The sequence below is a fragment of the Corvus moneduloides genome, chromosome Z (genome assembly GCF_009650955.1).
Source record: "Corvus moneduloides isolate bCorMon1 chromosome Z, bCorMon1.pri, whole genome shotgun sequence".
NCBI lineage: Eukaryota > Metazoa > Chordata > Aves > Passeriformes > Corvidae > Corvus > Corvus moneduloides.
In genome coordinates, this window is record NC_045511.1 from 10,833,882 (window position 1) to 10,847,691 (window position 13,810).

The window sequence follows — 13,810 nt, forward strand, 5'->3', positions numbered from 1 at the left end:
GGTTCTGAAATATTGAAGTGATGAAATCCTAGTTAATTGAATAAATAAATGTGATTAGTGAATTAAATTTTTATTGTTATTCAAACTCTTTTCTTCTGCTTTAATTTCTACTAACTTCATTCTATGAAAACAACTAAAGCCAGATTGTTCTCTCTTTAAATATGCAAACTGAAAGTGGAGATTAAACTGTTATATAATTTTTTATTTAAAGCTTTATAAAACCAGAGTTTTTTTCTTGTCCAGCAACAACTAAGTTCAAGATTTTCCTGCATTAGGTCTTTTATTGATGTGTTCTTATAATACATCCATATATAATTAAAAATATTACTTTCTTGCATTTTTCCTATAAACTTTAGTAATACTTCCTTTTCCTTTTTCAAAAGGACTTCTGCTGGTCCTTGGGGTTTTTTTTGCTAATCTTTTTATTGTTTATACTGTCTTGAAAAACGAAACATATTCGTTCAGTGAACTTCACTGAAAGTATTTTCATTATGTTAAAATATTTTCCTCCAGGTCTCCTCTACCTTTTTTTTTTTTTGAGTTATAATTTTGAGTTATTTCTAGAGGCGGGCTGTGTATACTGAGTGCTAACATTAGCAATTTAGTGTCTGTCTCCCAGAAATGCCTACAATCACATACATACTTCATAACACTTAGAAAATTAAAACTGTCATGACATGAATTATTAAATTGTTGAATAGACATTGTGAATGAAGTTGTTTTACATTTGCAAGATTTTCACTGGATCAGAAGTTAGGTCCAATGCTGATCTGTGAGCAAAAGCTTTTTCTGCTTCTGGGTGTGGAAGACAACAAATGTGTGAAGACATCAAATAATTTACTTCCTCTGTGGCAAATGGTTTTTATAAAAACCCTGAAAGGTAATAAGCACAACTGCTTTACAAGTGAATCAGGGAGATGGGAAGCAGGAGAATTAGTTTGTCAGGAACAATGCATCCAGCTTGGTCAGCATACCAGGGCAGGAAGAAAAGATAAGAGAACTCTGATAAAACCAGGGGGGTCTCAGACAGACATCCTGCAAACTAGCTCAAACCAGTCTCAAAGGCCAGGGATACAAACGAGCATGCGCGGGGAAGAAAGGTTAAAAGTTCAGGACGAGGAAGACCGTCAGCCTTCCTCCAAAAGACCCCCCAAGACCCCTACCAAGAAAACACCAAACCACACTGCGCAAGCGCAACGCGGATGTAAATGACTTTTGGGTTCATTATAATACGAAGCGAGGCTGGGCGGGGCTAGGTGATGAATATGTATAGGCGTGTTGCGAAACTTAATGAATATGGAACTTGTAACCCGGTAAATACCGAGCTGAATGCAGCTGTCGGCACGCATGGCTTTGGAGGAGCAATCCCCTGTGCGTCCCAGCTGGAAATAAACATACCTACTTTACTACTTCTTTAGTAGTGGAGTTCTGTCCGCTCTTCATTTGGCGAGCAGCCAGGAGAACCTCTGTCCGGCTGCAGGATCGGCTGAGGAGCGGACATCCTAGGCGCGCCCCAGGGCTTTCCTGGAGGATCTCCGCCCCTCGGCTCGCTCACTGCGGCAGACAGACAACGACCTGGAACTGCGGATAAACGGTGTGTTTTGCATATAGGGTGCCTGTAAGTCGTACGCGTGGCCAGGGCTGCTGGTAAGCCGCGAGGAGACGTCCCGCGTTCAGCGCAGTCCCTGTGAGGGTAAAGGTGGGGCTTGCAAGCAATCGGCTACCGGAGCCAGCAGGGGGAATCGCCGACTGATAGAGCGGCCGCTAGCGATCCTGGGAGCGGATCGGGTGATTCCAAGGAACTTGTTACCCTGTCGGAAAATACAAGCGGGACCCTGAAACTGTTACAAGCGAGTGTTGCGAACATTTTTGCTACTAGTAGCTAGTTTGAATGTTGTGTTGCTTATATGTCTATGTGGATATTGGTTGTTGTCGGACTGCTTTTATGTGTGTAGATGTGTATTAGGTCGCCTATTCGTTTGTAAATCGGGAGCGTGAGTGTTGCCGTGTGTCATTTGAGAGTGTGATACTGAGACATTTGTTTGGGGGAGTGCTTGCTTGTTGAATTTAGAATCGTGGCTGGGAGAACCTCTGCAGAAGGATTAGTGGCAGAGAATTTAGAGTTTGAAAGAGTACATGGAATAACTTGTTTTTGTGGATGTGTCAGAACCTTTTATTCAACGGGAGGATGGCAGGTCGCATGGGTATTAATACAGTGTAAAGTTTGTACGAGGAGGTGATACTGCTCTTCTGCCAGGCGGCAGAGCCTGTGTTCTCAGTGCTATTAAGCTGATTTTGAGCCTGAGATTTTAAAGGTTGTGTGTGGGAAGTCGCATTTGGTACCTGAGATTTAGGAATTTCGGGAAGAAATTGGGAAAGAACTGAGAGAGAGTGTGGAAAGAGGGGATTTCAAGCAGCAGCAAAGCAGGCTTGGCAGAAGGCACAAGAGAATTTATAAAGAGTAACTTATACACTACACAGGTGACCCGAAGGGGGTGGCACAGTATGGGAACCAGACAAAGTAAGGAAATCCCCAGAGCAAGCCCGCTGGGCTGTATTCTGGTACATTGGAAGGAGATAGTAGGAGCTGGAGGCACAGAAAATAAAAGAACCCTTATAAAATATTGTACCCAGTGGTGGCCACTGTATAAATTAGAAAATGAAGCCAAATGGCCATCTAATGGAACTTTAGATTATAATACCTTGCTTCAGTTAATGCTGTTTCTGAGGCGGGAAGGTAAATGGGAAGAAGTTTCCTACGCTGACGCATTTTTTTTCTCTCCGAAAACACCCTGAATGGCAGAGAGATTGTGGAATCAAACCCCCCAGTGATCCTGTGGTGTTAGCTCTGGAAAAAGAAAATAATAAGGGCCGAAGAAGAATCAAACGATGCTGCTCGTCATGCAGCATAGGCCAGAGATGCACAAGGTCAGACAAAGTCTATCAAGCAGCAGCTCAGGGACAAGATGATGATGAATTAACCGATTTGCTTAAGCCTCCCCTTAGGAGACAGGAAGAGGATGCGGACTCGGAAGGAACACCAACACCAACCTCCTCTCCCCCGGGCAGTCCTGTCTTGTCCCAAACCAGGAAACAGGTACTGATGGCACCTCTGAGAGAGGCAGTGGCACCTGATGGGAATACAGTGTTGATTAGAGTACCTTTCTCTACTGCTGACCTAGATGCATGGTATAACATTGCCAAAAATTACCGAAGTGATCCAGCAGGTACTGCTGAGCGCTTGCGACTTATAATTAAACAGCATAATCCAGATTGGGCTGATATACAATTACTATTGGGTGGACTAACAGAGACAGAAAGACAGCTAGTTTTGAAAACAGCTCGAGACTTGGCAGAGGACTATTACAAAACACAACAGTTAGATGTAAAAGATTACTTCCCACTCCAGGAACCACACTGGAACCCGAATAGAACAGCTGAATTAAAGAAATTAAAAGGTTATCAAGAATGGATAGCAAAAGGGGTGGAAAGGGCTATTCCCAAGACCCTAAACTGGTCAGCTTTGTACGCAATAAGACAGGGTCCTTCCGAGTCACCATCCGAATTCCTGGATCGTCTGAGGGATGCAATGCGCTGTAACACATCGCTGGATCCTGAGACCGAGGTAGGGGTACAACAGCTGGTATCTTTGTTTCTAGGACAATCCACAGGAGATATCAGACGTAAATTGCAGAAACTTCAGGGGCCAGAAGGGAGGAACCTGGAAACTCTATTGGATGCAGCTTGGAGGGTATTCAGTAATCGAGAAGAAGGTTACAAGCAAGGGATGAGGAAATTAGTGGCAATAGTAAAAGAAGGGAATAGAGAAAAGCTTAGACAAGGACCCCCCAGACGAGGACCTCCCAGACAAGGCCCACCCCGGCTAGGTAGAGACCAATGCGCGATTTGTGGGAGGTTTGGTCATTGGAAAAACGAGTGCCCAGAAAGAAGACAAGAAGACCACCAGAACAAGGGAAACCGAGGAAGGGGGAGGGTGGTTGCACACGTGAAAGAAGATTGAAGAGGACCGAGGGATTCCACCCTAGCAGATCCACTGGTTATAATGAAGCTAGGGGACAAGGAAAAAGAAATAGAATTTTTGGTGGATACAGGGGCAACATATTCAGTTTTAAATAAAGCTTTAATGCCTGTGGGGGATGACTATATTGTGGTACATGCATCAACTGGCCAATCTGAAAAAGCTTATTTTTTTAAACCATTGAAATATAAAATTGGGAAACAATGGGGTATTCACAAGTTTTTATATTTACCCAATTCTCCAAAGGCTCTCTTGGGAAGAGATTTATTAGAACAATTACAAGCAACCATTATTTTTTAGGAATGGGGAAGTTATTCTGGAGGTAAATGACCAACAGTATGTAGAAATACTGAGCCTAATATTAACAACCAAAGACCCTGTAGAGGAAATCAGGGAAGAGATAATGGAGCAAGTGTTCCCAGGAGTCTGGGCCACAGATGTACCTGGAAGAGCCAAAAATGCAACCCCAATACAGATCAAACTCAAAGAAAGGAGACAACCAGTTAGAATTAAACAGTACCCCCTTAAAAGGGAAGACAGAGAAGGAATTGGCCCAATAATTGAAAAATTCTTGCAGTTGGGATTACTAAAAGAGTGCCAGTCTGATTTCAATACTCCTATCTTGCCTGTCCGTAAACCTGATGGGTCTTACCGGGTGGTACAGGATTTACGGGCTGTTAACAAGATAACTGAGGACCTCTATCCTGTGGTGGCAAACCCTTACACTCTGCTAACATGTTTAACACCAGAGCTAACTTGGTTTACTGTTTTAGATCTAAAGGATGCCTTCTTTTGCCTCCCTCTCCATGAAGCCAGCCAGAAAATTTTTGCATTCGAATGGGAAAGCCCTAAGAGTGGGCGCAAAACCCAGCTCACATGGACGGTGTTGCCTCAGGGATTTAAGAACAGCCCCACCCTGTTTGGAGAACAGCTCGCAAAAGACATAGAGTCCTGGGAAGCCCCACCAGGAGAAGGGAAGCTATTGCAGTACGTGGATGATCTCCTAATAGCTACCCGAACAGAGGAAGCTTGCACAGCCTGGACGGTAAGCCTCTTAAACTTCCTGGGACTCCAAGGGTACAGGGTATCCAAGAAAAAGGCTCAGGTGGTGAAACAAAAAGTGATCTATCTGGGCTATGAAGTCAGTGCCAGGCAACGAACTTTGGGGCAAGATCGCAAAGAAGCGATATGCCAAACCCCGAAACCCCAGACAGTGAAAGAGTTACGGACTTTTCTGGGGATGACAGGGTGGTGCAGACTGTGGATTTACAATTACGGGCTGCTCGTGAAACTACTATATGAACTCATTACAAAGGAAAGCAGAGATCTCCAGTGGACAAAGGAGGCCACGCGGGCCTTCAGCCAGCTGAAGAATGCCCTCATGTCAGCTCCAGCTCTAGGACTTCCAGACGTGAGTAAGCCATTCTTTCTATTTTCCCATGAGAAGCAAGGGATCGCCCTGGGAATACTAGCACAGGACCTGGGCCCATACCAACGGGCAGTTGCCTATTTCTCTAAGCAGCGAGATGCAGCAGCCAAAGGATGGCCTGGGTGCCTCAGAGCTGTTGCAGCAGTCGTGCTAAACATCCAGGAAGCACGCAAATTCACCTTGGGCCAGAGAATGACTGTGCTGGTGTCCCACACGGTGTCCACGGTGCTGGAAGTGAAAGGTGGGCACTGGCTCTCCCCACAACGGTTCCTGAAATATCAAGCCATCATGGTAGAACAAGATGATGTAGAAATAGTGGTAACTAACATTGTCAACCCAGCTTCCTTTCTCAGCGGAAATCAAGGGGAACTGGTACGCCATGATTGCCTAGAGACTATCGAAGCTACCTACTCCAGCCGCCTGGATCTAAAGGATACCCCTTTAGACAACACAGAGACCTGGTTTACTGACGGAAGCAGCTACGTCATCAGTGGAAAGCGGCATGCTGGGTATGCAGTTACCACCTGCCGCGAGGTGATAGAATCTGGAGCCCTGCCAACAAACACCTCTGTGCAGAAGGCTGAAATAATCACCCTAACCCGTGCCTTAGAGATGGCAAAAGGAAAGAAAATAAACATCTATACCGACTCAAGGTATGCCTTTGGAGTTGTGCACGCACACGGGGCCATTTGGAAAGAAAGAGGACTGTTAAATTCGCATGGAAAGAACATCAAACATGCACAAGAAATAATGCAGCTGTTAGAAGCAGTCCAGCTACCCCAGAAGGTAGCAATCATGCACATAAGGGCGCATCAAAAGGTGAGCTCAGAATTAGAAGAAGGAAATGAACTGGCGGACAGAGAGGCAAAAGAGGCAGCAAAAGGTGAGGTAACAATAACTGGAGCCTCGATCCCAGATGGACAACTTTCCCTAGAGGGTAAGCCAACATATAATAAAAAAGACAGGAAATTGATTAAAGATGAAAGGGGAACATTTAACTAAGAGGGATGGGCTATCAATGCAGAAGGAAAAGTAGTTATTCCCTCTCATTTGCTATGGGCCGTAGTTAGAGAGGAACACCAGAAAACACACTGGGGAACAAATGCCTTACATAACTACTTAATTGGGAAAATTATCGCTAGAAACTTATACGAAACTGTTGTGCAAGTAACTCGACAGTGCAACCTTTGCCTCCAGACTAACCCCAGAAACACCCCCAAACCAAAAAATGGGCCAGATTGGGAGAGGCCATGGGCCTGGACAGCAGTGGCAAATTGATTTCACAGAACTTCCAAGAAAAGGGGGGTACCGATATTTATTAGTGCTAACAGATACTTTTTCAGGATGGCCAGAAGCTTTTCCTACCAGGACCGCTAAGGCTCGAGAAGTAACCAAGGCGTTACTACAAGAAATAATACTGTGCTTCGGAGTTCCAGCCACAATGTCCTCAGATAGGGGACCACATTTTATTTCAAGGGTGGTACAACAAACCAGCCGACATTTAGGCATAGACTGGGAACTCCACACTCCATACCATCCCCAGTCAAGTGGCCAAGTGGAGAAAATGAATCATTTGATTAAACAGCAAATTGTGAGATTAGGGCAAGAAGCTAACCTACCCTGGCCCCAATCTCTTCCACTTGCGTTGTTACGAATTCAGACCAAGCCCAGAATTAAGGAAAAGTTAAGTCCCTTTGAAATACTCTATGGGAGACCATATGGGGTACAGAAAGGCATATCTACCCAAATAGGGGAAGAGACGCTAACCACCTACATGATTGCCTTAGATAAACAGCTTAGAGAAATTGGAAAACATGTGGCTGGAACTCGAAGTCGAGGTTTGGACGGTCCTGTACATGACATTCAGCCTGGAGATTATGTATATGTTAAGTCTCTTACAGAAAAGACTCTGGAACCACAGTGGGAAGGACCATTCCAGGTGCTCCTCACCACTTACACCGCGATTAAGATCAGAGAACAGAGTGCCTGGATTCACCACACCCGAGTAAAGAAGGCTCCAGAGACCCCTTGGAAAGTGACCCCTGGGGATGATGAACTGAAATTGAAGTTCACCCGAACAAAATGAAAATGTCAGGGTGGCATGCAAGTATAACCCAGAAAATTGTTTTTCTCACAGTTATAATTGTAACCTTCAGCTGGGAAGTTATTCATAAGAGAGAGGACATATGGTCCCAAGCCTTTATGCGGGTTACTGGACTCATGGGGAGATATTCTGATATAAAAGATTTAAACCTGTTGACTGTAGTCATGCACGGAAACCAAATGTATACAAAGCAAGAATGGAAAAAACAAAGAACTTGGCAGCTCCAAGGGACTGTAGGAGAAAAAATCAAGATAGGATGCCGAATGGTTAACGGGACTACTCATAGAAAAGCAACCCAAATCAGTGTCTCAACTACTCCTACAGACAAACACCGTGAGATCTGTAGTTATTCAAGTGAAGCAGATTGTTGGTATAATTTTACATTGGTACAGACTGTGGAAGTGGTTTGTCTTTGGGGCCAAGACAGCAATGGACTCTCATTCAAATTCCAGATAAATGCCATGGCTAGGCCTACTACCCACTCTGACAATCAGATCCAAACCCAGGTCACATTACTTAAGTCTGAGCCAAAAGTTTATGAGATTGGCCCTTATGTAGTGAGGAACACAGGCCAGCAATTACTGCTGTTTAATCCAGAATGGTCTCTTAAGTGTGTAGAACTACTAATGCAAATTAACATTTCTGAAATCCAACCAGCCTGCTCCCCTTTAATTCAAACATCCCTTGAAGGATGGACAGCCTGGCTGCAGAAGCAAACACCCCTCAAAGGCAGAATGCAGAGAGACCTGACTGGCATGCTGGGAACAGGACTGGGAGTCATAAATGGGATTGATTCAGAGATATTGATGAACAAACTGGCCACAGCGACCAGTGATCTGACCAAATTAAAACAGCCCCTACAATCCTCTCTCTTAGCATTAGGAAACAGCCAGTGGCAAGTCTCAAAAATACTCCCAGACCTAGCAAAACTCAGCAACCTGGACCATGATATTAAACACACTTGGCACAGCTCAAGACAACGTCTCATTAGCCCTTAGCTGCATACAAGCTCAATTATGGATGCAGTCCACAGCTTCCTTAATCATAAGAGAAGGTAATGAAGGTGTATTTCCTATTGAAATCCGAGAGGCTGTTTGGAACAATGCTACTAAATTAGAAAGAAAGCTCCAATCCTGGTGGACCTTGGTAAATTTCACCTATGACCCAATGACTAACATAGCTACTGCCTTCGTGCTTACGATACGGAATGCCACAGTTTATGTAATTCATCCTATTGTCGCATTGGGACTAAACCATAAAGGGACAGTTTTTTACCCCTCTGAACATAGAGTATGGGCTCGGATGGTAGGAGAAAAATGGCAAACAGTGAATTTAGAATCTTGCATCACACGGGAACAACAAGGATTTATCTGTGAAAGTAATACACTTGATGCCAGAGACATATGTCTTGATGCAGAACAAGGCATTTGTCACTTTGAGATCCACCCAGACACTTCACCAAAAACTGTACTTGTATATATTGGTCAAAGCTGTGTATGCTTAAGAACTATCTGCACTTCTATGATAATAGATGACAATGTTATTAATGTAACTGCCATGAATCACTCTAATTTTTGTATTTGTAATTTTGCCAAAATTGTTGGGTGTGACTTTTCATATTTAGCACCAGTTGTGTCTCATCAATTAATAAGGTCCAACTACACCATTTACCATAAATTGCTACCCACACCTATTGGGATGGACCTAACATTAGTAAAGCAATTAGTGAAACATCAGGACCTAATGGAGATTTTGAGAGAAATCCAAAGAAATGGGGAAAAGACCTTAGTCACTGTCCATTATGACACACAAGAAATCAGCAGAGTCTTGCAAAGGGTAAAACAAGACGCAAGCCATAACTGGCGGGACTCGCTTTTCAGGTGGTCACCTACCGCAACAGGCATCCTAAATACGTTATGTCACCCCATCATTGTCTTACTAACCTTGGTTAGTGTCTGCCTCATGCTGTCTATCACGTTACTTATTTGAAACTATAGAGTACTCAAAAGGTTATCAGTTCTAACTACTTTGACAAACACACACGGAAAAACATTAAGAGATGCCTACCAAAAAAAATTCATTAGAAAAGGAATTTAAGTATTAGTAAAAGAATTTACTAACTCTTTAGAAAAGGGGGGACTGAATCAGGGGGATGGGAAGCAGGAGAATTAGTTTGTCAGGAACAATGCATCCAGCTTGGTCAGCATACCAGGGCAGGAAGAAAAGATAAGAGAACTCTGATAAAACCAGGGGGGTCTCAGACAGACATCCTGCAAACTAGCTCAAACCAGTCTCAAAGGCCAGGGATACAAACGAGCATGCGCGGGGAAGAAAGGTTAAAAGTTCAGGACGAGGAAGACCGTCAGCCTTCCTCCAAAAGACCCCCCAAGACCCCTACCAAGAAAACACCAAACCACACTGCGCAAGTGCAACGCGGATGTAAATGACTTTTGGGTTCATTATAATACGAAGCGAGGCTGGGCGGGGCTAGGTGATGAATATGTATAGGCGTGTTGCGAAACTTAATGAATATGGAACTTGTAACCCAGTAAATACCGAGCTGAATGCAGCTGTTGGCACACATGGCTTTGGAGGAGCGATCCCCCGTGCGTCCCAGGTGGAAATAAACATACCTACTTTACTACTTCTTTAGTAGTGGAGTTCTGTCCGCTCTTCACAAGCATTAATCAAATTAATCTTTAACAGGCTCTCAAGAAACATACTTATACAACTGTAGTGTGGTATTAATATTTTTCCTTGACTTGTAATTTAAAAAGCATCAGAAAAAAGACCCAAAACTACTTCACAGAGATAACCCATTTTATATGATTTTTTTTTAAATAAACCTGAAGTTTTCTAAAGTTATTAGCTAGCAAGTTTGTTCTCTTGCTGATAATGAAAAGTGAACTCTAGGTAGGTGTGAGGAACTAATTTAATTTTGATTTATGCCTCAACATTGTTTGAAGATTACCAGAGGGCTGGGGGGAGGGGCTTCACACGTGCTGGCAGCCATTTCACGTCTCACATGGAATAGGCAGTCAGCATCCATGAAAACAGCACCAAGAACAATGTGCCCTCTAGAAAGGTTCTCCAACTGACAGGAAAAAAGTCCCCACCAATGGACTGCAGTCGAACACTTGACTGGCCAATGGTCTCCTGCCAGCGAGCAGACCTGGGAAGGAGCTGGGGGGATAAAAGTAACTGCATCACAAGCTGCAAGGCTCAAGTGCTTGGCTTGCTAACTTCACTTTGCTGATTGACTACCTGAGACCACCTCCAAGCCGTGTGCCTAACCTGTGTCCTGCCCCTACTGCTGCTTCTCCCTTGCCTGCTCCAGCCTTTGCTTGTCCTACCTCCTTGCATTCCTGTCCGACACCCCTACCTGCTTTGTCCCTGCCTACCTTGTTCCTGCTTGAGCCACATGCTTCCAGCCCTGCTTTGCTGATCCAGCCTGCCGCCACCATACTGCTGCCACCCTGTCCAGGATTCTGCACCTCCTGCCCAAGCACCCACTCGCCTCGTGTCTGGCTGCCCATCGATGCAGGAGGGGTGCCTTTGAAGCTGCGTTGCTCCGACAGCGGCAGAGGCTGCCCAGCAAGGCAGCGTGCACACACCCCCTACTGCTTGGATGTCGATGGCGCACTCCGAAGTTCTGGTGGTAATGCCCATTTTTTCTCCCCGTCTCTCTCCTCTCTCTCTTTCTCCTCCCTATATTCTTTTTCCTTTTCCTTCCCCCTTTTCTGCCTTTTTTATTTTTCTTTAGTAGGGCAAGGCACATTTCATCACCAGTGAACAGTTCTCAGATATATTTACCTCATTTGTGCTTAATTTTGTCCTAGAGAAATCTGTTGTAAAAGAACCTTCCGCAGTTTCCCACTGTAGAATATGACAATAGGATAATTTTTATATTTCAGTGCTGAAAGAGAGAGAACAAAGAGAGCAGAGTTATCATAGACTGAACAGCCATCTGATGCCAGAACATAAAGTAAGTATTTCCAGAGAGAACAGATTCCTTGGATTAGAGGGCAAGGAACAAAAGCCAAACCCAGCTTTCCTACCCTGAGGAAAACTTCACAAGTAATTTAGTATTAATCACTGTTATAAACAAAGTTGGAAAAGTTGGTTTTTGCATTAATGAATAATAGTTAATTAGTTTGTGTTATTAATTAAAATTGCATAATTAACCAATTAAGCTGAATCATAAAAGTTAAACCCTCCAAGTTTTACTATTGTTATGTAATAAATGGTTAAAAGTGGTTTTTTTTGGTTGAGAAGAAGTTAAAAGTTGCTTGTTAAAAGATTGGGGATATACAGTTAATGAGTTAATTGTTATTGTGACTGTACGGGTGTAATGTTGCTATGTTCCCACTAGATGGTGACACCAATGGGGGAAAGTAATGGGTCTACAGAAAAGAGGAGAATGTTCAAGAATGTTCTTAAGATGACTTAATAATTATGATGTAAACATTTTGGGGAACTATTGGTTAGGGGGCAAACCAATCACTCGCTGCCCCAGAGACTGACGGAACTGAACACCAATGAGGACCCGAGCAATGGGCCATCAGAGGGAGGATGTGAGCTGCACCAATCAAAACATCAAGAGAGACTATAAAAACTGCCCTGGGGCTCAGTTCCCGGGGGGGTCTTCCTGAGGAACTTGAGTCCGAGGAAATGCCCTCCACGTCGCAATGTTTGTTTTTTTCTGGGTTGTCGAGTGGGACTTGGGCTTACCTGGTCTCCGTCCCAGGTTTTCTTTTTAATAAACGAGCAGAATTTTACTCCACTGAAAAAGTCCAAGCCTCGTTTATAACACGTTCTTCCTGGGCAATTATTACCAAAGATGTTCTGTAAGGCCTTCCAGGAGATTCTGAGCCTTGGGGGCCGTGCACACGTAAGTCATGAATATTTCCTTCCCAGAAGAGCTGCTCAGCTGAAGAGCTGCCCGTGTTAACTCCTAGCTGTGGGAACCTACGCCTTTGTGTGTGTCCCATGGCAGTACCTCGTGGTGTCTGAGGACAAGCAAGAGGGAGCTCAGGGCCTCTGGAGGACTGCTGGAGGGATCTGGGGCACACGGAGTATTTTCTTCTGCCCCTTGCAGTGAACCACCAGGGCAGACACAGGAAAATCCTACAGGTGAATAAATACCTTGGCTCCGAGGCCAGTGTTCCCAGCAGAACTGGGGAGGTTTGACCGTGGGTCGTTCTACAGGACACCAGGCCTGGTGGTGGCACACGGACTACGCCTGCCTCAAAGGGGAAAAGGATCTTTGCTCAGGAGTTAGTGGAGCTTCTTGAGAGAGCTTTAATCGGGGTTGGACGGGGAATAAACCAGGCTCATTTGGGAGAAGCCATGCTAGAGAGATAGTAGAGGAGGGAAGAAGTGTTGTCTTCAAAGGTCATGAAACTGTAGCAAAACTACTGGAAAAAGCAGGTTTCTTGCCAGAATGCTGTCAAGACAGAAATAGTACCAAAGAAAGGCACGTGCACTTGGCTTTTCTTATGCAGCCTTCGTACAGGGCTTTTGAAAGGGATTTCTGGGGAGCACGACCAGAGTGCCTCTGCATTCCTATTCACAGTGCTGCCTCCCAAAATACATCCACCCTTCTCTATCATGCTCCTTCCAGGCCTGTGCAGAGTGAGGAAATTCAACAGGGGGAAGGTCCAAGAATTCACAGGTAACAGGAGTACGCTGGGGAGCACTGGCAGAGGGCCAGGGCCCAGTGATGATGTGAGGTCACAGACTCCACTTTTTATGAGGTCAAAGAGCCCCGTTTGCTGTGAGGTTCCAAAGCCCCACTGTGCTCTTCAGTGCTCACTCTGGGCAACAGTGCAGCAGTTGCAGCAGCAGCAGCAGCAGCAGTTGCAGCAGCAGCAGAATGTTGCGAGCAGGGGGGGTCATGGTCCTCACCCACTACCTCCTGCTCTTCTTTCTCTTGGCCTTGCAAGCCCAGAATGCCCACAGTGCTCTAATACATGGCCAGGGAGCAGGTAGGCACACAGGGACCAGCAGCCAGCCCCAGGTGGCAGCAGTGGGGCCAGGGCTAGGGCTGGCTGAGCCAGGGAGCCACCATGGTGCGGGCAGTGGGGCAGACACGCCAGGGGAGGTGTGAGGAGCTGCAGCTGCTTCAGGGTGCGGCGTGGAGAGGGGGTCCTAAGGAGCAGGGAGATGGGGAGTGGCAGTTCAGGGCCAGAACCTCGGCACTGAGTTGTTGGTTATCCATCACTCGGCACTGGTTATC

General features: G+C 45.1%; 1 protein-coding gene across 1 annotated transcript; it reads left to right on the forward strand.

The window, feature by feature from the left end:
* Positions 1 to 6,694: 6,694 nt before the first annotated feature.
* On the forward strand, positions 6,695 to 12,355 carry LOC116438347. The gene is made up of 2 exons (XM_032097207.1): positions 6,695 to 7,558; positions 11,487 to 12,355. Exon 1 carries the CDS (start codon positions 6,697 to 6,699, stop codon positions 7,552 to 7,554), a length of 858 nt encoding a protein of 285 aa, XP_031953098.1. The 5' UTR covers positions 6,695 to 6,696; the 3' UTR covers positions 7,555 to 7,558; positions 11,487 to 12,355.
* The last annotated feature ends 1,455 nt before the right edge of the window (positions 12,356 to 13,810 follow it).

Excerpts from the sequence above, each read along its gene's own strand:
- LOC116438347 (XM_032097207.1), top strand. The coding sequence starts at position 6,697 with ATGGGCCAGATTGGGAGAGGCCATGGGCCTGGACAGCAGTGGCAAATT.